The sequence below is a fragment of the Stegastes partitus genome, unplaced genomic scaffold (genome assembly GCF_000690725.1).
Source record: "Stegastes partitus isolate 25-593 unplaced genomic scaffold, Stegastes_partitus-1.0.2 Scaffold499, whole genome shotgun sequence".
In the NCBI taxonomy this organism is placed as follows: domain Eukaryota; kingdom Metazoa; phylum Chordata; class Actinopteri; family Pomacentridae; genus Stegastes; species Stegastes partitus.
The window spans coordinates 122,574-145,141 of NW_007578230.1; the positions used below are offsets into that span (position 1 = coordinate 122,574).

The 22,568-nt window shown below is 42.5% G+C and overlaps 1 protein-coding gene across 4 annotated transcripts in view; it reads left to right on the forward strand.

Moving 5' to 3' along the window:
- Nucleotides 1-1,887: 1,887 nt before the first annotated feature.
- Nucleotides 1,888-22,568, forward strand: part of chd3 (chromodomain helicase DNA binding protein 3) — a 45,566-nt gene continuing 24,885 nt past the window's right edge. For 2 of the 4 annotated variants that reach the window (XM_008287408.1, XM_008287409.1), the window contains exons 1-29: nucleotides 1,890-2,450; nucleotides 4,952-5,079; nucleotides 5,174-5,362; nucleotides 5,454-5,581; nucleotides 7,057-7,295; nucleotides 7,676-7,815; nucleotides 7,960-8,089; nucleotides 9,018-9,193; nucleotides 11,102-11,371; nucleotides 11,566-11,769; nucleotides 12,545-12,768; nucleotides 12,852-12,983; nucleotides 13,289-13,385; nucleotides 13,860-14,051; nucleotides 14,144-14,344; nucleotides 14,455-14,592; nucleotides 15,066-15,187; nucleotides 15,517-15,690; nucleotides 16,170-16,311; nucleotides 16,756-16,887; nucleotides 17,106-17,223; nucleotides 18,862-18,986; nucleotides 19,075-19,306; nucleotides 19,648-19,832; nucleotides 20,409-20,586; nucleotides 20,910-20,996; nucleotides 21,410-21,495; nucleotides 21,995-22,128; nucleotides 22,228-22,372. In XM_008287408.1, the coding sequence (XP_008285630.1) occupies nucleotides 2,288-2,450; nucleotides 4,952-5,079; nucleotides 5,174-5,362; nucleotides 5,454-5,581; nucleotides 7,057-7,295; nucleotides 7,676-7,815; nucleotides 7,960-8,089; nucleotides 9,018-9,193; nucleotides 11,102-11,371; nucleotides 11,566-11,769; nucleotides 12,545-12,768; nucleotides 12,852-12,983; nucleotides 13,289-13,385; nucleotides 13,860-14,051; nucleotides 14,144-14,344; nucleotides 14,455-14,592; nucleotides 15,066-15,187; nucleotides 15,517-15,690; nucleotides 16,170-16,311; nucleotides 16,756-16,887; nucleotides 17,106-17,223; nucleotides 18,862-18,986; nucleotides 19,075-19,306; nucleotides 19,648-19,832; nucleotides 20,409-20,586; nucleotides 20,910-20,996; nucleotides 21,410-21,495; nucleotides 21,995-22,128; nucleotides 22,228-22,372 (4,611 nt within the window). In that variant the 5' untranslated portion in view covers nucleotides 1,890-2,287. Of the gene's footprint in view, nucleotides 2,451-4,951; nucleotides 5,080-5,173; nucleotides 5,363-5,453; nucleotides 5,582-7,056; nucleotides 7,296-7,675; nucleotides 7,816-7,959; nucleotides 8,090-9,017; nucleotides 9,194-11,101; nucleotides 11,372-11,565; nucleotides 11,770-12,544; nucleotides 12,769-12,851; nucleotides 12,984-13,288; nucleotides 13,386-13,859; nucleotides 14,052-14,143; nucleotides 14,345-14,454; nucleotides 14,593-15,065; nucleotides 15,188-15,516; nucleotides 15,691-16,169; nucleotides 16,312-16,755; nucleotides 16,888-17,105; nucleotides 17,224-18,861; nucleotides 18,987-19,074; nucleotides 19,307-19,647; nucleotides 19,833-20,408; nucleotides 20,587-20,909; nucleotides 20,997-21,409; nucleotides 21,496-21,994; nucleotides 22,129-22,227; nucleotides 22,373-22,568 lie in introns of all 4 variants that reach the window. The other 2 variants (XM_008287411.1, XM_008287410.1) reach the window with 2 other exon arrangements.

The window sequence follows — 22,568 nt, forward strand, 5'->3', positions numbered from 1 at the left end:
GCAATTCTGAGTAAATCCCTAATATTTAGCAGCTTTAAAATGAGGCCCATATAACCCCTCTTACTTTGCATATTTTTATATACTAGAATTCAAACTTTGCGACAATTGGTCATCCTGCCGTTGTACATTCACAATAACTCCATCCACACCTTTAAACACAATAGAGGTGTTAAGATCAGAGAGCAGTCGTTTGTAGCCTCATTAATGATGACTCAGTTCGATCCAAGTGCCCCAATAAGTCATGACAGGGTGACACTATCAAATCCCTGCAGCCATGAGACATTTCATTATTTACACTTGTGATTTCTCCACTGTGAAACGTCAAAATGTTTACAAGGCCTGCTGACCTTGACGTGTGCTTGACCCCTGACGTCTCCTCAGACATCAGCGAACAAAAGAAATACCTTAACACAAGGTCCACTTTGTGCCTATTTTTTTTTCTTATTAGCTTCATTTCACAATCTTCTGTTTCAATCTGAAGGTCATTAGCTGCTATTTAAAGCTAGTAAGAGAACCTTTTGTTGGGATTTTTTTTTTAGTCCAACTTCTCTTGGCAAGGTCAAGATTGAGCTTTTGTGCTCAAGTTAATAGAATATTCAAGAGCTTTTTGCCTCCTGTGACCAAAAGTGCTGCAGAGGGATTCGCTTATTAATATTCATCCTCTTCTTCGAACCAAAAAGAGGACTAAAATTAGACTAAACTAATATTTTGTTTGTTGGGAGATAAAAATAGTGTGCAGCTGTGGTGTTGATGCCAGAAAATGCACACACGTTTAGAATTGCGAGTGCTTTTTAAATAATGATTCACATTAGCCAAAGTAACTCAGAATGCAGCTGCAGACTTTTCACTCAGCCCGTATTTGGCCTGGTGAGTGTTCAAGGGTGAGAGGTTAATGCTGCCTCGAGGAAACATAATCAGTCATTATGATGCTATTTTCCTCAGCCAGCTGCTTTTATCAGTCTTATTCTTTTTTTAATAAAGTCAATAAGTCTAATAAAATGTGTTGAATGGGAATGATTAAACAGCATTTATTTCAAACATATAGCACGCCTTGTGTATAAAATGTTCATCAGGATCCAGATGTTTCGCTGCATTTTTTTCCCCCCCTTAAGTGGAGCCACAGTTTCTCCTCTCTGACCCCGATTTCGTTGTGAGGTTTGAATGTGAAGAAAAAAAAGAAAGAAAGAAAAAAAAAAGAGCAAATCAAAATTCCTTTTGTCAAAACAAAAGTGCCCCCGAGCAGCCACTGAGGGGGCTGGCTGGGGCCTAGGGATTCCCATGGCCTTACTGCCATCCAGTTGACACAGCCTGCTGCTAATGAGAATTTACAGTAAGCTTTCGGACAATCTCCTGTGCTGCTCTCAAACCTCTGCATCAGGGCTGGATTGTGCGCTCCGAGCTGCTTCAGATGGTGTTTTGTTTTTTTTTCACAAAGGGGGGGAAAATGTAGTTAGCATATTGTGAATTGTTTTCATCCCCACCACAAGTAGTTAATTTTTAAGCAATACAATCTGATGTAAGTCTGGGCATGGCTGCGGCAGATTTTCCCAACCCCCCTCTCTCAATCCCTCCCCAGCACTCACACACACGCACGCACGCGCACGCACGCACACACACACACACACAGCCCTCCAAAATAATTTTTTTATACCAACGGTGGGGGCTCCGGAGAATATAAGGTGGCCATATTTGATAGATTTGTGTCGGGCTCTGCAATGCAGAAAGCGAGAGTTGTTGCGTGTGATCTTGCAAGTGACAGTGACACCAGGCGAGTCTGTCGGATTCGTGACTGATCCGGACTTGGAGAGAGAGAGAGAGAGAGAGAGAGAGGGAGAGAGGGGGGAGAGAGAGAGAGGGAGAGAGAGAGAGGGAGAGAAAAAAGAGAGGAGGGGGGGCAGACGGAAAAGAAACAAACAAGTAACAATGTAACTTACATGCAGTCACACACCCCTTTTTCTTGTAACAATGTGTACGTTTTTAAGGAGGGAGGGGGCGCGCGGAGGGAGAAAGAGAGACGGAGAGAGATAGAGAAAGGAGGAGGGGGGTGCGTTCTGAAATAATATAGTCAGCCATTTTTTATGTAAGGGGATTTTTTCTTATTGGGGGGGTTGTTAAAAAATAAATATAAGAGGGCGGCCATCTTTGTTGCTCTGCCTAGTGTAAAATATTCCAAAACGCCCCCCACTTTTTTCTGTGCCGATTTGAATATTAAATAAATATCACATATTCGGGCAAGAATACGCTTTTTTTTTTTGAATACGAGGACGGATCCAATGACAGGAATATAATGTCCTCTCCTCTCCGGTCCTGTGAGGAAGACGAGGGCATGGTGGTTAATTCCGAGGGAGGAGATTTTGATGAAGAAGACGACGACGGAGACCTAGACGAGAACGCAAGCGACATAAACTCGCCGGCGGCGCCTCGGGAAACTGCAACACCAGCCGCGCCAGGTACAGTAAAAAGAAAAAACTGGCGGACAAGTCGGGAGCGCGCACCCCGAAATACGAAAAACACACACTTTAGTTAAGATTTAAGAAAAAAAAAAAAAAAAAAAAACAATCCGGGAGAAAAGCGCTTGGTAGAAGTAGCCGCAGTTTGTGCCCCCCCATTTCTGCGCCTCTTTTCCACGTCCAGAACCGTACAGTAGAGCCCAGCCAGGACTCGTGTGCGCGCGTACCAGAGAAGAAATAATAGTTGAGATTTTCCTAAACACCCACATCACCTAAACCTCTAATATCCTCTCCTGTCAGTGCATCTATATGTGGCTGTAGGTGCCATGTTTGCAGCTTGCAAGAGAAGCTTGGTGAGGGGAAAAAAAAAACAACGAGAGCGCGCATAAGTTTGCAAGAAAAAAATGCAAGAAAAACAACACGAATAGCAGATCATTAAAAAAAAAACAAAAAAAACAGCGTGTTTTTGTTGTGTTGTGTGCGCACATCGTCCTCACTCCACTTCCTCTTCACCTTCTAGCACATCCCAACAAAAGTTTAAACTAAACTTGCCGCAGCTGGAGGTTTTTGTCGTCGCAAGCTCACTTCTCCAACCAGCCAGGAAAGAAAAAAGTTGCAGCTTGTTTGTCCTTTTAAAAGATTCCCCTCTGACAGCTCCTATAGACACGCAGGGCATGTAAATAAGCTGGGGGGGTAATAAGGTCGCCCTGAAGGGTAAAAAAGCTCACGGCGAGAAAGACTGGTAAAACATGGAGTCCCCACTGGCCGCAGGCTATATTTATATGTGATACCCGTCTGGAGGAGAGCAGATGATGCGTTTTGCTGTGCAGACATGAAAGCCGGATGATAGTGTGAAATCATGGTGTCAGACACAGAAACTTGCCCCGCTGTCACTACCCCCATTGTCGCTATGACAGGTCAAAATAGGACACAGCTGCTGCATGCTGCTCACTCGCAGGACAGAAAGGTGCAGCTGCCTCTGGTAGTCACTTCCACTAAACGCTCCTCATGTCTGTACGTTTTGCACCACGCAGCTGGATGTTTGCACCGCAGGAGTTGCCCTTCTCGGCAGATATATGCAGTATTGATCTTGTAAAACGGTGATTGATTGAATGCATGTGATGTTCTGGAAGTTTCCGTGGCAGTGAAGTTGCAGTGAAAGTAAAGCTTGTCTCACTGTGAGCTTGCAAGGTTGCAGTTTATTAATTAATAAATGCGTCCAGTTATTAGAATAATTAGGCTCTGGTGTGATTTTAAAAGTCACAGTAAATGTGTCAGAAGGTGGAATTAGAAGGGTGGTGATGATATAATTTGCTATTTGAATAATACAGGGATGATCCATTGCATTGTCTTTAGACTTAATTAGCTCGGCTCCGGACCCGCCGCCATAACAAGCCAGACAGATAAATTAGTGTCGGGCTTCCCGTCGAGGACCTTAACCCGCTTACGACCTCTTGCAGCGGTCACAGCAGTGGTCGGGGTCCCGGTGTGGGAATTGCAGAGCGGGAAAAGAAAGTCGTTCCAGTTCACCGCACCGGCGGCCTTTGAATCACCGGGCCCTGCGTGCGTGCTGCTGCCGCCCCCGGCGTGTCTTCGGCGGCTGCACGCTGCACGGATACGCGGGAAGCGGGGCTGCTTCGTTGGACGGGGTGGGAGTGAAGAGGAGGAGGAGGAGGAGGAGGTGGTGGTGGGGGGCTGTTGCTGCTGCTGGTGGGAGCGCGCACCAACAAAGGCAAGGCAGACAATAAAATCCGACAAAACCTATCAAACAGGCTGGTTGCCTGGCGGAGACCGCAGCCCATATTTTGGTTATGCTTTAACGCTTTGCTGCTTCTCCTCTGAAGCTGAGGCCTGTGTCTTTTCTGTGTTTTCCTCTTCCCAGCTCCAAGCCAGGTCAGGTTGCAGGTTAAATTGCTTTCCCTGTGGTTGGGATATTGCCCAGGTACCATAGGGAATAACTGGCCTGACATTTTCACATCATCTGCTCCCTGAAAGCACAGATACAGTCATGTATTTTAGATGCACTGTGGCTCACAGACCTCTATGATACAAGACAAGCTGAGGCTTTGAAGCTTTTGTATGCCTACCACTTGTGTTTCCCTGAAATGAAAAGTTTTGTAAAGATAACACTACTGCTGGAAAATGATCCTCAGCAGCAAACACCAAAGATGGCTCGTTTACAAAGGCGTTGGTCGCCCTTTGCATCGCCATAAACCAATTATCCGCCTGCGATAATAACACTAATACCAACTGTCAAATCTACTTACAGCCCTCTAATAAACTCTGTCTAATTTAACATGTGTCACAATTCAGACAAGGTCAGAGGTCACTGAAGCCACTGTGGCTATCATGCAGCTTTTGTTGTGTGTAATTATGTTCAGCAGGGATTAGCTGGCTTGTTGGGAAGCGTTCGGAGAAGATTATATTGTTTAGCAGAGTCTGATAGCTGTCTCTCTTTCAAGCTTTGTTTAACCCTGTCTCTTGTCCGGTGTCTCTGTCAGACGAAGAGCCAGAGATATCAGACAGAGAGGTCCCGTGCAGGAAGAAAGGCCGGCCAAAGAAAAAGAAGGACGCGAAGAAGAAAGACAAAGAGGGGAAACCTGTTAAAGCGAAAAAGCGCAAGAAGATTGTAAGTTCATTAGGCTGTCTGTCAGTCTGTGGATTTTTCAATTTGATGACCACAGTGCGTCGCCTTAATTACTTTTCTTTCATTTACTGCACAGGACAGTGATGTAGAGAGAGACTCGGATAGAGAACGGGACTACGGCGAGAACTCAGACAGCGTAGCCAGCGACTATGGCTCTGGTGAGAAAAAGAAAAAGAAGAAACATAAAGAAAGGAAGGAGAAGAAAACCAAGAAGAAGAAAAAAGACGACGGGGACCGAGACAGCAGTCAAGAGGAAACGACAAAGGTAAAGAATTTCAATTTGTCTCCCGAAAGCCCCAAAGCCGTCTTTTGCCAAGTCGGCCCCTGTTTTTGGACTGATTGGTGCGTTCTTTCAGCAACCGATAGAGCAGAAGACGTCTGCCCAGCTGGCAAAGGAGTGGGGTCTGGAGGATGTTGATCATACCTTCACAGAGGAGGACTACAGGGAACTCACCAACTATAAAGCCTTCAGCCAGTTTATGAGGTATGGCGCTCTTGCTTTCACATGTTGCTGCCTGTAGGTGTAGGTGACATTAAGGCATGGAAACAGCCACACATGCAGTGCAGGGGCGGAGCGAAATCTCCTCAAGTAGTTGTGTTTGTTTCAGTGTCTCGGCTTGTGCTGAGGTGCAAAAGGAGGCAGAGTTTGACAGAAGTAAATTTCTCACTTTTTACAAGCAAGTGCAACACTATGGATGTCTTTTAGAAGAGATTGTCTGAAAATGTGTGTCAGTATTGCTGCATTTACAGCTCAACGCACCTTTATTCTCTCTAGGCTGGTAGACTTTGTGTTACACCTTCCACGGTTGCAGTCCAGAGTAATTATCCTATACAACTTTAGATTTTTAATGTGGTAGGACAAGCCTTCGTTTGGGAGAGACTGTGAGAGTCAAAGCCCTTAAAACTAATCTGAAGGATGTCCTAAGTGTAAGGAAAGTGTTGCTGCTACCTATGTGGATGTTGAGTGTGTGCTTTTGGTCAGAACTATAGCGATAGATTTATATTGTTTCTTACTCTGAGGGCCTGTCTCACAGTGTCTACATGTGCTAGGACGCTTAACGCCAGTGCTCGGCTGATGTGATAAGACTAGTTTGGACATGGAGAACTCTTTCTGTATGTGCCTACATGTTATTTCTGACGATTGAAAATAAGCATTTTCTTGTTGCCTGGCTAACAGAGCTACTATTTAATGGCTGATTCAACAATCACAGTGTCATCTAACCATGTGTGACTGCTTTCATAGTGGCAGCAGTGTTAGTAAGTACACAACAGAGACAAACCAATGTCATTAGAAAACATTTAGAATAATATTAACAAACTTGCTATATTCAGCTTTTACTGCAATCATTCAAGTATTGCCAGTTCAACGCTCCTTCTCTGCTGTTTTCAGTCCTTCCACCTCAGCCACAGCTGCTCTCTTGTTTCTGTTTGCGCTGATTATTGGTTTCTGTTTAACTTTGATCGGACCAAAATCATTCTGCACCGGCATCAGCATTCAACTAGAACTGTTCAGGGTGAAACGACCAGCAGCATAATAAACTCAGATACACGCAGTTTGGGTTGAGTACGATTACTTGCTCCTGTCTTCCTCTGGCAGCTGCGTCTTTATCATCCCAGCTTGCTGTATTAGTCAGGCTGCAGCGCTGACACTGTGTCAGTTGCAGCCTGAGCCTCGGTCTCTGTGGCTGACTCATACATGCTTTGACTCTGATAACATTAAGTAATCCGTAATGCCGAGCGCATGTTTATGTTGGGGAGTTATTTGGTTGTCAGATTTGGCTGTATCAACTCCTCTCAGCCAAATTGTCCGCAGTTCATGTAAAATACAGCTGACACTCAGCAAAAGTTAAATCATTTTTAGTTAACAGAGCATCCTGAACACCGCTCCGATAATAAGGTGAAAGTTTATGCATTGTGCAGATGTGGTTTCTTTCTTAAAACATGACCTCTCGCTCCCAGGCCAATGATAGCCAAGAAGAACCCTAAGATCCCCATGTCAAAGATGATGACCATCCTGGGGGCCAAGTGGAGGGAGTTCAGCTCCAACAACCCCTTCAAAGGCAACGCTGCTGCTGTTGCAGCGGCTGCTGCTGCCGCCGCCATCGCTGTTGCCGAGCAGGTCTCTGCAGCGACCGCCTCGCCTGAGCCGCCACCTCAGCCGCCACCAATTAGAAAGGCCAAGACGAAAGAGGGCAAAGGTCAGTGGCCAGCCTTCGACCTGTAGCCTTCTGTCTCCTGTACTCCTTAAGCTTCTGTGTTATTTGTGATTGTTTGTTAATCTCTTAAAGCAGTGGTGAAGCAGATGGACATGTTTTATTGATGTAATCATTGTGACATTAGGCCACCAGGATAATATGAAGTTTAAGAGGCACATGATAGAACATCATTAATCTGTAACACATGTTGCCCTTCTGTCTTGTGAACAGATGTTTACCTATATTGTGGTTTACATGCTAATGTGGGACAATAAACTAAGTGTACTGTGTATCCAAACATCATATTTACTCCCACTGCTTTGCTAATACATTACACAGTCATTCTTTTATTTTGAATAATGCATGTGATCTTTTGTGTCCAGGTCCAGGCTATAAGAAGCGCAGTAAAAGTCCTCGAGTTCCAGACAAGAAAAAGGCTTCAGCTGTGGCTAAGGCTAAAAAGATGGCACCCATTCGTATTAAACTGTCGCCTATAGGTGCCAAGAGGAAGAAGAGCTGCTCAGTGAGTATAAATTTTATATGGTGCTGAAAGAAACGGATGGATGGAGATAAATAAGCGGACCTGTTATTTCCTTTGTTTTTGCTACCTGTTTATCCCTCCTCCCGTCTTCACTCACTTCCCCCACACTTCCTTGCGCTCTGTTAGAGCGAGGACATGGATGAGGATGAGTCTGAGCAGGAGGACTCCAGCGTTCACAGCTCCTCGGTTCGCTCTGACAGCTCCGGCCGAGTGAAGAAGAACAAGCGAGGACGGCCTGCCAAGAAGAAGAAGAAAAGTAAGCACAGCGGGCTTGTTGTATGTACAGCAGATAATTATAAATGATGTACAGTCTCCATGTACGCATCCATCTTATAACTCCGTCAAGTTTACTTGAACTTTTTAGAAACCAAAGGAATAATGGAGTTCAACTCTTGTAGTTTTGTTTCAGACAGCAAGAAAATTCACTGCAGTTGAAATCTGAGTGAAACAACTTTGAATATTGGTGGCACAGAGTGAGATTTAAATCATTATACAAGGGGCATAAGAGATACTAGATGATGGTGTTCAAGAACCACTTGTTGCTCTTTGTCTGCCAGGAGCTTTCAAGGTTTAATTTGTCACCTCACGGGGATGAATACTGTTCACAAACATTTCATTTTAGCAACCTGCACAAAGTTGAATTAGAAAAATGGGGCACTTTCATCTTTTGTAGATTCACTCTGTCTTTTACAGCACATCCACACAGAAAGCACTTGAGCTGCATTTTTCGTTTGTACCTTTGAGTCTAAAGGAAAACGCAACACACACCTGAAACTCAATATTTTAGTTGATGCATCAGTGGAAAGTACTGTTGAAGCCCACATGTCAGATTGCATGGACATCTGTGTAATGCAATTAAAACGGAACAGTTCAGTTCATTTTTAGTGTGAAAAGCACTTTCAGAATAGAGCTGCAATGATTAATCAATTAGTTATCAGCGATGTTGATAGATGGTTAGAGTATGTTTTGAAGAAAAAGGAGAACTCTCTGACTCCAGCTTCTTATAATTTCATATGTTCTGCCTTCTTTACTCTTCTTTGACACTTATCTGAATATCTATGAGTTGCGGACAAAGCAACACACATTTTCTGACATTTAATAGCCAAACACAGCTAATGAATTAATGGAGAAAATAATCAACAGACTGTGTAAATTATTTGTCTCCTTATTCCTGCTACCTCCAGTACCAGGTGAGGAGGAGGGAGACGGCTATGAGACGGATCATCAGGACTACTGCGAGGTTTGTCAGCAGGGTGGAGAGATCATACTGTGCGACACTTGTCCTCGAGCGTACCACCTCGTCTGCCTGGAGCCGGAGCTCGACAAGGCTCCCGAGGGCAAGTGGAGCTGCCCCCATTGCGTAAGTACAACTACACAGGAGCACATCCGCTCCTGTTTTCTATTTATAATTCTGCTTTGCATCTTTATACTCACATTTATTGCCAAGTGACATGGCTACTTGGCAAACGCGAGCGGGGAAAAAAAAACTGTTTATTAAAAGCGGTTTGTTTTTACTCACTTGGTGGATTAGATGAATAGAAGCTTTGTAGTTCCATCACAAGTCTGAGTAGAAAACTGGCTGCATCTAGATGTACAAAATCCTACTCAGACAAAGGCAGATACCTGAAGCGTTGCTGTGGGTGTAAATCTATTCATTAATCTCACAAATAAAACTGAATGCTAATTCGTAGTTGCCATGACAGAGTGGAATTTTTTCTTTTGTACCCAGTGTCTGATGCAAAACAAGTTAGTTTAGTCGTATTGATTAAGTTGAACTGTGTGTGCATTTCAAGAAAGCCAGTATGAAACTGCTGACTAAATTGCTGTGGGAGGTTTTACAAAAGGAAGATGAAAACCAAAACACGGGCAGTCATTCAGTCCATTATGTGTAGACTTTTATGTGATTATAGCATCTTTCAAATTGTTCAGCTAGAATTATCCCATTTAGATGGACCTGCATTGGTTTTCTGTTTGTGTGGATGACCTGGTATTACTGTCAGAAATGGGATAAATTCAATACTGGTGTTGAAATGTGTAAAAAAAAAAGTAGTGAGGGAGAGAGAGAGGCGAAAGAAGAGAAAATGAGAGAGAAATAATAAGTGTGCATTAGTGGCTGATAAAGAGAGATCAAGACAGGCAGAGAGCTGACACAGAAACTTTTATCTGGTAATTATGTAATGTAGTTCTCAGGTTTATCAGTGACTTGAATGGAAATACACTGCAGTGCGACAGCACATTCAGGCCAATGGGTTTTAAAAAAAAAAATTTAAAAAAGAAGAAAAATCCGAAAAAAAAAAAAAATCAAAAAATAAAAGCAGAAAAATGCAAGAAAAAAAAAACGAAAAAATCCCCGAAGTTAAAAAGGCAAAAAACTGCCAAGAAAAAAAAAAATCGGATTTATTTTTTCAGACTTACAAGTTACAAGAACTAAACTTTAATTTTTTGTTATTGCAGGAGGCCTGAGTGACATTTCTAATTTTACAATTTCCTTTTATCCTCCTCTCTGTGCTACAGTTTTCTTTTTTTTTTAAATTGTTTCTCGTACATTTGTGGGTGTTGTAGCTTAAATTTACGACTTTAATCTTTGAGAATGTGTTTGTATGAGTTTTTTTTCTCATGAATGTACAACTTTTTTCTCTAGAATTGTAATTGTAAATAAAGTCAGAGTTTTTTTCTCTGAATATTACCTCCCTTTCCAGGTTGTTAGAACTTGTTATACCCATTCAAACATTTACCTTTATAGTCATTGTTGCACAGGGACAGTAGGCGACAAATATGGGTTACATAGGTGTTACATAAATTAGATTGTTCTTTTTTTAACCTTTGTTCACCCAGAATAGGTTCACTCAGAGCAGTGATCTATTTTTCATGAACTCTGTGATTCACACTCATAGACTTAATACAGTACCTGAGCAGCTCCATTGGATGTCTCCTGAGTCTCCCTCCCTCTTATCTTTTATCTCTCAGTCAAATGTGTACTTGAAGACCATAAAATTCATAGCTATAGCCTGGATTCACCTTGACAGTTAATTTTGCTCAAAAAGCCAAGGCAGCCTGGTGGCTTAGGGATCAGGGGTTGCATGTCTGCCCCTGTATCTGTCTTGGCTCTTGTTCCCTGTCACCGCTACTGCCAGCCAGAAACAAAGGTATAAAAGTGGCCACATACCAGTCAGAAAATAAATAAAAATAAAAACACCACTTTGACTGACCTCATATATTCAAGATTTTCTTCAGTTGAAGAAGTTTGCTTTTGTGTGTGCTTTTCTAGGAGAAAGAGGGAATCCAGTGGGAGGCAAAAGACGAAGACTTTGAGGATTTTGAAGAGGACAGCGAGGACAGAGTGATATCAGAGGTCGGCGCGGGGGTCCCCACCGGAGCAGAGGAGGAGGATGATGACCACATGGAGTTCTGTCGGGTGTGTAAAGATGGAGGTGAACTGTTGTGCTGCGACACCTGCACATCCTCCTACCACATCCACTGTCTAAACCCGCCGCTGCCAGAGATCCCCAACGGAGAGTGGCTGTGTCCACGCTGCACGGTTAGTTACTCCTCTGGTCTAGTTTCAGCTTTTGGCTTTTGCTGTTGGTGTCCAATTCTGCGCTTGATTTATAGTCCGTCTGATTTTCTTGTCATATATATTGATTGGTTTATCTACCCTACATATCTATACTCGCTTGTTTAATTGAACAACCATATTTAGATGTTTTTTGTAAAAGTATACTCCTGCTCCAGTGTCCACCAATCAAAGGACGTGTGCAGAAGATCCTCCACTGGCGATGGGGCGAGCCTCCGCCTCCCATTCCTGTTCCACCTGCTCCTGACGCCCCACCTGATGCCCCGCCACCACCTCCTATGAAAGGCAGAGCTGAGAGGGAGTTTTTTGTCAAGCTGACCGGGCAGTCCTACTGGCACTGTACCTGGATCACTGAGCTGCAGGTGAGAGAGAAGAGATCAGCAGAGAGACGGCTGTAAAGAATGATGAGAGGAGAAAGCTGCAGATTCCAACACTTAGATATGTGACTGAAACAACACATCATTTGCCAGAATGAGTGTTAGTGTTTGCAGCAGTTTGAACTGTAAAGCTGTTTGGGCTTCATGGGTCATTCTTGCTCTGAATATATTACAATTTGTGCCCCAAATTTTTGAAGCCAGTAAATAAAACTGCACACAATTTTGTATATCTTATTCAGATTTTTCTCCTCTTTGAGTCTCTAAAAATCTTAAATGGAGCCATCCAAGAATGGAAATCTTCGCTGAAGCTGTAATTTTTGATTAACAATCACATGTTCATTTATTATAATTAAATCCTCGGCATCAGGAGCCAAAAAAGTGGTTACTGGTAATTTAATGCATCCTCATTTGGAAAAGAACTTTAGTTATCCTCAATGCTTTCCTTTGTTTTAGTACTTCAGCTATTAGTACAGGCCCTGCATTAGCCATTCGCTGAGGCTATTTTAGGCTACATGTAAAACTGTAACCATATCTTACTCTATTTAAAAACCGTTGATAAATATTGGATGTATATTTAGCTAAGACATAAACATAAGTGCAAAATGGAACATCAGTTGAATATACAGATGAGCACTTTTGTTTATGATTAGCTGTCAGCTGGTATCTTACAAATGCTACATTTTGCAAAACACTACATAGAAAATCTGCCTAAAATAGGGAAAACTTACCTTCTGACCAACTTATTTCATTATCCCTTCAGCTGGAGATCTTCCACTCAGTGATGTACAGAAACTACCAGAGGAAGACGGACATGGACGAGCCTCCCAGCCTGGATTACGGCTCGGGTGGAGAGGATGAGAACGGAGTGGGGAAGAGCGAGAAGAGGAGGGCCAAAGACCCCCAGTTTGCCATCCTGGAGGAAAAATACTACAAATATGGCATCAAGCCCGAGTGGATGATGATTCACCGCATCATTAACCACAGGTAACGGGGGTATGCATGTGAGCAGTGCAAAGGTAAAGGTTGTAGTCCCACCACTTAATGTACGGCATGTGTGTCCCTACCAGTGTGGATAAGAAGGGGACATACCACTACCTGGTTAAGTGGAGAGATCTGACTTATGACCAGTGTACCTGGGAGAGGGACGACCTGGAGATCCCTGACTTTGGGATTTACAAGGCCAGCTACTGGAGACACAGGTGGGACAATGGAGAACATATTTCACACCCACTAATATTATGAGAAAAATAACCAAAAACATTCCAAGACTCAAGAGATGCTTCCAGGTTTAATTGAAGGACCCTAAACATTGCCATATTTTTGTTGTTTATTTTTATTCATTACAGCAAATCAGCTATTTTCATTGGGTTGGAGTTTTATCAGCATCCTCACTGCTTTACATTCATGAATAGTCATATTTGTAAATGTTCTTGGTGAATCTGATCCCACCTCTTAGCATCTTGCCAGCTTAGTGGTAATGAAATTATAACTTTCTGTTAAACAGGGACGCCATAATGAAGGAGGACCCAGACAAACCCAAGAAGATGAGGAGCAAGAACTCAGAGGGTGAAGATGAGTCTCCTGCCTCACCGGTCACTGATGTGAGTTAACTGTAACTTTAGTTTCTTTATTGTATAATTTGATTTGTAGCTGGTGCTTGTCTGTGCTGTCAAAACAGACACCATCTATGTCAACATCCATGGAGTTTCTCTCAGCTGCTAGCATACTTTATGTAAATTTGGTCAGTTTACATGATTTTCCTCATAAACTATGCAAAACAATATATTTATCCCAAATTGAGATTTGTTTTTTTATGGCAAAAACTCACACCTTTTGCATATCACACATATGTTGCATATCAGTCTTCCCTCTATTTTCATAGTATTTTGCACAGTTTTAGGGTCATTTCTGTGTAAAACTACACTACTACTGAATAGATTTTCATAATTTTTACTCTGCGTAATACTACCGATACATAAACCATTATTAAGTCCATAATGATGACAGTATAATAATAGTTCATTGTTTAGAATACAATTAACTTTCCTCTTTGTTGTCTTCTTTTGTCCCACCAGCCTACGATAAAATACGAGGAGCAGCCAGACTTTGTCACATCAACGGGTGGTACTCTGCATCTGTACCAGCTGGAGGGTCTGAACTGGCTTCGCTTTTCCTGGGCTCAGGGCACTGACACCATCCTGGCAGATGAGATGGGCCTGGGCAAGACCATCCAAACCATCGTCTTTCTCTATTCACTTTTTAAAGAGGTGCTTGACTTAATTTTGTTTGTGTTGTGTTGAAGCTCCTTTCAAATCTCGCAATCCATCACAATGCTGATTTTCCTCTCTGTGCACGTCAGGGTCACACTAAGGGTCCTTTCCTGGTCAGCGCTCCGCTCTCCACCATCATCAACTGGGAGAGGGAGTTCGAGATGTGGGCCCCCGACTTCTATGTGGTCACGTACACAGGAGACAAGGACAGCCGAGCCATCATCAGAGAGAACGAGTTCTCGTTTGACGACACGGCTGTCAAAGGAGGAAAGAAGGCCTTCAAACTGAGGGTAATAAAAGGATTGATGGCAATAAAGAATAATCACCATAGCATAAACAAGGGACAAGATTTTAAAAATGACATCTGCTCATCCTTCATCCATTGTTTCTCCTCCTGCAGAGAGAGGCTCCAATTAAATTCCATGTGCTGCTGACCTCCTACGAGTTGGTGACTATTGACCAGACAGCACTCAAGTCCATCGACTGGGCCTGTTTGGTGGTGGATGAGGCTCACCGCCTTAAGAACAATCAGTCCAAGGTATTGTCCCTTTGTACATGTGTCACTGTTAATGCGCTTCAGCTCTCTCTGGTGGACAAACTGTGCAATTGCAACACTTTCTTAGTTAATTAAATTTACCTTATTTGTTCATTCTAGTATTACAGTTACTTTTTTAGGCAGTCATATATTGAAAACACAACAATAAACCTATAAGACAAATCATCTGCCAGTCTGTCAACCAAGTGTACCACTGGCCTTATAAGCAGATGCTCGATACATCCCTGATAATAATAATAATAATAATAATAATATAAATGCCTTCATTTAGCTACTTCTAAATGAACACTGACAACCACATGCCAATGGCTGTATTACAACTGACTGAACTAATTAGAAGACACATTATGTTTTTTTTGTTTTTTTTGATGTAGCACTGTTTTTCTATCCCATGTGGAAAAATATTATTGATTTATGTAGAGTTGAGCTCAGCTTCTTCTTGTGCTTGTGTCTAGTTTTTCAGGCGTCTGAACGACTACAAGATCGACCACAAGTTGCTGCTGACAGGAACCCCGCTGCAGAACAACCTGGAGGAGCTGTTTCACCTGCTCAACTTCCTCACCCCCAACCGCTTCAAGTAGGACCTCTCTCCCTCTAACGCACAGACATAAAGACAAAATGATGCCATCTGTCTGGCAAGTTTTGCTGACTTAAACTAATTGATTAAAACAATTAAAGAGCCGATATAATGTGTTTTAAAACGTTAACATGAGGAAATACTCTAGTAGACCCTAAAAATATAATTATAAACTTGCAAACATGCATAATATTTCCTCTTTAATAAGTATTTTCACAATAAATACCATTTAGAACTAATTGCACTCAGATAATATATGTTGATACCGTCCTTATTTATGTGATAAAGACACATGTTACAGTCTTCACCCAATCCCTCTCTGTGCACAGCAACCTTGAGGGCTTTCTGGAAGAGTTTGCCGATATCTCCAAGGAGGACCAGATCAAGAAACTCCACGACCTGCTGGGGCCTCACATGCTGCGGAGGCTGAAGGCCGACGTCTTCAAGAACATGCCTGCCAAGACCGAGCTGATTGTCAGAGTGGAACTTAGCCCTATGCAGAAGTACGTCACTGACAAAATCAATATGGAATATTTTTCTGCCTTGTCTGCAGCTAATCAGGCAGTTGCAAAGTTGCTAACTGGCACATGCAAAACCATATGTTTTCTATGAACGTCTTGAAACATTTAAGACACTGGCTGTAATTACTAGATTTAACGGGAATCAGCAAACCACATACTGATCTAAAACCACTGTTATGTGACAATTAATGTGATTTATAGAGATTTATTGCTTCCTTTTTACTTACAGCAGCCATTCCATCGATGCATATTACAGTTTGGTTTCCTTCAATTGTAAATCTGATAAATTATGCTGACGTAGAAACTGAGAAAACTCTTTAGTAAGAGAAAACAAACTGTCCAGAGTGTTTGATGTTATCATGCAAAACTGAATAATGGATCGCAGAGAGGAGAAAAAGGAAATAAGTTTATCTTAATCTGATCTGCTGATCGAATCTTTTCTTTGTGTTTTTTAAAAACAGGAAATACTACAAGCTGATTCTGACCAAGAACTTTGAGGCTCTGAACTCAAAAGGCGGAGGAAATCAGGTCTCCCTGCTCAACATCATGATGGACCTTAAGAAGTGCTGCAACCACCCCTACCTCTTCCCTGTCGCCTCTATGGTGAGAACTCCTTCCAAGTATAAGGTTTTATGAAAAAAAAGTAGAAATTAATTATTGCAACATAATTCTATGTGTGGAACCTAAATGACTTATTCTTTGTTTAATTACACAGTCTAAGTTGGTCATTCTTAGGCTGAATTTCACTTATTTTTAAGTGATTAATTTAATCGCAAATTGTGGGACAGTGACACCTTGTGGTAATGTGTCACAGTGCCTCCTTCCTGTACCTGTGCTGTAAGTAGTGCTATAAGTTGCACATTATAGATAGAAAATAGTAAAAAGAAGTATGAAGTTAAAATAAATTAAGATGCAGAGGTTTGTTATTGTGAGACTTTCACAATATTCATTAATTTATAAGAATGCAGTGAAGATATTTCTGACACAGCTTGCAGCACAGAGTGGTCCACCAGTGTTCACCTTAAGGCTTTATTTGTGTGTTTTTAGGAAGCCCAGAAAACCCCCAGCGGTGCTTACGAGGGGTCGGCTCTCACTAAAGCCTCCGGAAAACTGATGCTGTTGCAGAAGATGCTGAGAAAACTGAAAGAGCAGGGCCACCGAGTGCTGGTCTTCTCACAGGTACGACATACAGCACGCATAAACACAGACAAGCATATACACTCACACACAAGCACACCAGATGGGCATGTCCCTACGCAGATGTTATATTCATCCCATGACACCTCCAGAAGGCTCAGCAGCAGGCTGCGTTTCCAGCTGTGCGGCTGCATGGGTAATCAAGTATAGATGAAAACATGCACACATGACCAGTTTCTCTCTGCCGCCTTTGTTCTCAGATGACTAAAATGCTGGACTTATTAGAAGATTTCCTCGACTACGAAGGTTACAAGTATGAGAGAATTGATGGAGGCATCACGGGAGCGCTCAGGCAAGAGGCCATCGACCGCTTCAACGGTAAGATCCCACATCATGTGCAGTAAGCTGACCTCAGATGCACTCAGTTGAGGATGAGTAGGAGTCACATTATCATACACGCCTCCTGTTGCCATGAATCACAGTTGGAAAAACCGAAGAAATAGTTAAGAGGCAGAGACACTTTGTCAGAGAGACTTAACTGATGAAACCAGCATTCTGACATAAATGCCTAAAGAAGAGGTAGTACATTGCAATACAAAGTACTGTAGGAGTACTGCATTGTTATTTTCCTTTTGTACATTCAGGTCTGAGGAGCTAAGAGTCTATAGACTATGGAAGGACATTGGGGGAAAACTGTCCATTAGTGTTTGTTTAAAAATACCGGCCGCTGCTTTGGCTCACCTGGTTGAGCTGGCAACCCATGTATAGGGGCTATAGTCTTTGATGCAGCAGCCATGGGTTAGAATCACGCTTGTGGCCCTTTGCTGCAACCTCTTTCCCCATTCTCCTCCCCCACTTTCCTGTCTCTTCTTCGACCGTCCTATCTAATAAAGGCAAAAAGGCCAAAAAATAACTTAAAAAAAAAGAATACCGCCAAGTTGGGTGTGAGTGGTTAATGCACATACCACAGGTACACATATGAGCAGCAAAACCCAGCCGAGAATCATTTGCTGCGTGTCATTCCTCTGTTTTCTCTCAGTGTCAGAAAAGATACACAACTAAGGCAAAAGACTACATGCAGTATTTTTTTTTAAAAAGGAAGAAAGAAACACCAAATTGTTCCAGAGGGTTTTGTATCTGTGACTTGTTCCTCTACAAAGGATCCTGAGTGGCTCAGATACTATGTTTGCTTTCATGAGGAATCGTCTGACTCACCGGATAAAGTCTTCAAATATAAGTTTCCCATCTCTGTTCTGCATTTCGCTCGGCTTTGTCCTCCCCCATCAGCAACGTACATGCTAAAAATGGCAATTTTGCAGAAGATTTGAATCAGAATGTTAATGTTCAGCACTGATACACCTGCTGTGGAGTTAGGTCTGACGATGCAGGACTGCACGTGGAATATCATTGTAATGTTTAAGCATTTGTTGGCAATGAATGCCGATAAATTATATAGTATGAGAAATAGCCAAGAGCTGAGTGATGCATCTCCTGGAGCTGGTACAAGTGCATTTGCTACTTTAGGTAACTGCCAATGTTAAAATGTAATGAAGCATTAGAGCTGCACAAGAAAACACAATAGGAATACCTAAATATAGAAGTCCTTGTGTTCTGCAAACTCATTGTGCTTTCAAATAACTTTAATCAGAGTCCGACTTTATTCAGAAGTGTTCCTGTTTTCTGATTAACAATGAGAATGAATATTTCATTTGATGTTTTTTCTCCACAGACAGTATATGGTAACTATAACAACATAAAAGTTTTTTTCATATCAAAAGCAGAACAATTAGGGTGTGTCTGTTAGAAAATGGAACAATAAAGACATCCCTAAAGAATCAGACAAGTCGACTGAGCTGAATGTAGACTGAAATGCTGGTGAACCAACAGCTAAGTCATTGGTGTTTATTGTTCGTCCTATTAATCTACCTCTCCACAGGACGTGTCATTTGAGAGAAACTATTTATAAAAATGGCATGTTGCTGCTCTCTTATGTCCTCCTTTTCTCTCCATTTCCAGCTCCTGGTGCTTGCCAGTTTTGTTTCTTGCTCTCCACCCGAGCCGGAGGTTTAGGAATCAACTTGGCCACAGCAGACACCGTCGTCATCTTCGATTCTGACTGGAATCCTCACAACGACATTCAGGTGCTGTTCGACCAGCTGTGGAAGAAAATGATTCCCTACATGGTAAAGTTTCTCTGTATCCAAACCTAAATTGTCCCTCTCCACACAGGCATTCAGTCGAGCTCATCGTATTGGACAAGCCAATAAAGTGATGATTTATCGCTTTGTGACACGAGCCAGCGTGGAGGAGCGCATCACCCAGGTGGCCAAGAGAAAGATGATGCTAACCCACCTAGTAGTCCGGCCAGGTTTGGGATCCAAGGCTGGCTCCATGACCAAGCAGGAGCTGGATGACATCCTGAAGTTTGGGACAGAAGAGCTCTTCAAGGACGAGGGAGAAGGTGACAGCAGTTGTTCTTCAATTTGGAAACTACACAGCCTGGATGTTTTTGACAAATAAAATTAGGATTTTCACTTAAATATATTAATGATGGCATTATGATCAAAGCTGGGGTGAGACTGTTTCTGATTCAGAAGGTTTGGCAGGCAATTCTTCTCCTGAGGAGAATTATTTTGTCAAATACACTCACTTAAACATCTTGACAAGTTTGGCCTCAATGCATGCTTGGCATATTCTGGTTTTATTGATGGAATAATTGGTTGACAAGAACATTTATTTTCATTAAACTGGTCTTCAAGAACAAGACTAACCATTCCCACTTTGTAACGCCGCTTTTGGCAGGTATGAAGAACAATGCGGGTGATAAAGTTGAGGACGAGGGCAACGTCATCCACTACGATAGCACTGCCATCGAGAGGCTGCTGGACCGAAGCCAAGACGCCACGGATGACTCGGACGTCCAGAACATGAACGAGTACCTCAGCTCCTTTAAAGTGGCCCAGTACATGGTCCGAGAAGAGGATAAGGTGAGAAGAAAGAAGGACTTAGAAAAAAATGGCAGTTAGGATTTAGTACATAGTGTTCTCTACATATAGTTGTGGACACATCAAGATAAAGTTAAGATGTTGTGTGCACTCTTCCCTAAAGGACATTGAGGGAGAGCACGCACTAGAGAAGCATAAAATAAAACTATACAGAAAATAAAAACCTTTATTCTGTTTGTGGCTGAGTAACCAACCCAGCCTGGTGGTTAGGAACCTCTGGTACAGAAAATTGATTTGTAAGTTATTTTTTTCATTCCAGATATCACATGTTCATTAAAGCCTTCCTTAGTTAAAAATCAAGTTTTGTTAACATGTCAATATGATGTTTTTTATATGCTCAAAGACATATAATGAGCAATATAAGCACCTAACGCCATGATTGAACATTTCCACCTTGAAACTGCACGGTCCTGATGACAGTCTCAAAAACATGGACTCTCTAATTAAGAGTGAGTCTGTGTGTGCATGTCTCTCAGAAAAGACGCTTCACATTGCTTTTGTTTAACTGGTCTCTAACGTAGCCTTTTCCAACCTGTGTGTACGTATCTAATGCTGCAGATCGAGGAGATCGAGCGGGAGATCATCAAGCAGGAGGAGAACGTGGACCCAGATTATTGGGAGAAACTGCTGCGGCATCACTACGAGCAGCAACAAGAGGATCTGGCGAGCAAACTGGGCAAAGGCAAGAGGAACCGCAAGCCCGTCAACTACAACGACGCTGCACAGGAGGACCAAGGTAGGGACCAGGTTTGGACCTGGTGAGGCTCAAGTAGGCGAGGAAAATCTTCGAAACTGGTTCAAGTCAGTATCACCTCAGGAGTAGGATCATCTCAGCAGTAAAAGAGGAGATGATCTTCTTTTAGGAAGCACTGTATATAATAATGAGTTCTTTTTCATATGAAGCTAAGAATAACCTCAGTCTGTTTTTAAGATTTATTATTTTAATCTTGTGATCTTAATAGGAAATAGTGGGATTATCTGTCTTCTGTCTGAGTTAATACTTGCACAGTGGAAGTGAATGGGCCTGGCCTATTGACAGACCACCATGTGCTGTTTCAGAGTGGCATGCTGACATTTCAGATAACCAGTCCGAGTATTCAGTGGGTTCCGAGGAGGAGGACGAGGACTTTGATGATCGGCCAGAAGGTAAGAAGAGATTTTAAAAAAAGAGAGAAAGAAAGAGAAAAAGAGACATCAAACCGAGCAGAGCTACTCATGAACAAATGAAAGACGTCTATTGTAAGACTGACTTTCAGGTCTGTGTTGAATTACGGTTTGAAATTGATTTAGTGCTTTCAGTCCCCTGGCAAACCCGAACAAGGTGGATTGCCAAAAATGCAAACCACCATCCACCTATTGCTTCAGAAATTTTGAAGAAAACGCTTCAAGCAAATCAAACGTTTCTGATCCTCAGTTGTATATCTGCTAGCTATAAATTTTACTCTTCAAGTCTGCAAAATGTAAAAGAACCCAAACGGCATCTGTCTGGCTCCCCCTTCTTACAGCAAGTTTTCCTCCATGTGTTCTTACATCCTCTCTGTTGCTGCCTTCATGCACAGGTCGAAGGCAGTCACGTCGCCAGCTGAGGAACGAGAAGGACAAACCTCTGCCTCCTCTTCTGGCCAGAGTGGGAGGCAACCTTGAGGTCTGTACAGCTCTGGAACATGTCCTGCTTTCATTTTGGCCTTTTTTATTGTGATATTACTGAAGTCTGTCATCTTTAATTTAAAGTGAACCAGCAATATTAGATGTTTTTCTTGCAATCTAACAAAAAATTAATTATCCTAAATTGGAGATGGCAGCAAAGCTATTATATCTCCACCAGCTTTGACCCTTCCAAGCTCATTTATCATCCTGATAATGGTGGACGTGCTTATAATGGCCTGCATTGTTCAAGCTAGATTCACAGTTTATTTTAGCATTATCAGGCGGTCGGACTTATCCAGAAAAGGCCTTGGGACTTTTGAGAAATACTGATGTCTGGAGGAGGATAAAAAAAATGTTTTTTCATTGTGGTGTTTTCATTTAAGATCCACCAGAATAAAAATAATACACAGATATATTATGACGGGCTGATATTAGATCCACAGTTCAGACAGCAGATATTTCACTCAGAAATGATACCCTGTGCTTTCCTTCAATAGGTGCTGGGCTTCAACACTCGCCAGCGCAAAGCCTTCCTGAATGCAGTGATGCGCTGGGGGATGCCGTCTCAGGACGCTTTCTCCTCTCAGTGGCTTGTTAGAGACCTCAGGGGCAAGACTGAGAAAGAATTCAAGTAAGTAACGATCTATTAAGGAAAACTGAAACTGTTCAGATGTAAGCTTCCTCCAAGTCCAATTTAATCATTTCTCTCTGATCTCTTCTTGTGTGCCAGAGCTTATGTGTCTCTCTTCATGCGTCACCTGTGCGAGCCGGTTGCTGACGGGGCCGAGACATTCGCCGACGGTGTCCCAAGAGAGGGCTTGTGTCGCCAGCCGGTCCTCACACGTATCGGCGTCATGTCGCTTGTCAAGAAGAAGGTCAGACTAAAGCTGTAGGCCTTTCTTCATTTAGACAAATGGGGTGAAGGGAGCAAGGTCTGGGAGTTGTATTCCTTAAATATTCTGAACATTTACAGGTGTTTTCTGGGTCTACCAGATGATGGAAAATGTTTGAAAAGAGCATTAGTTTTTGGACACTGTACACCGCTGCTGCGGCTCGTATGAAACACTCAGT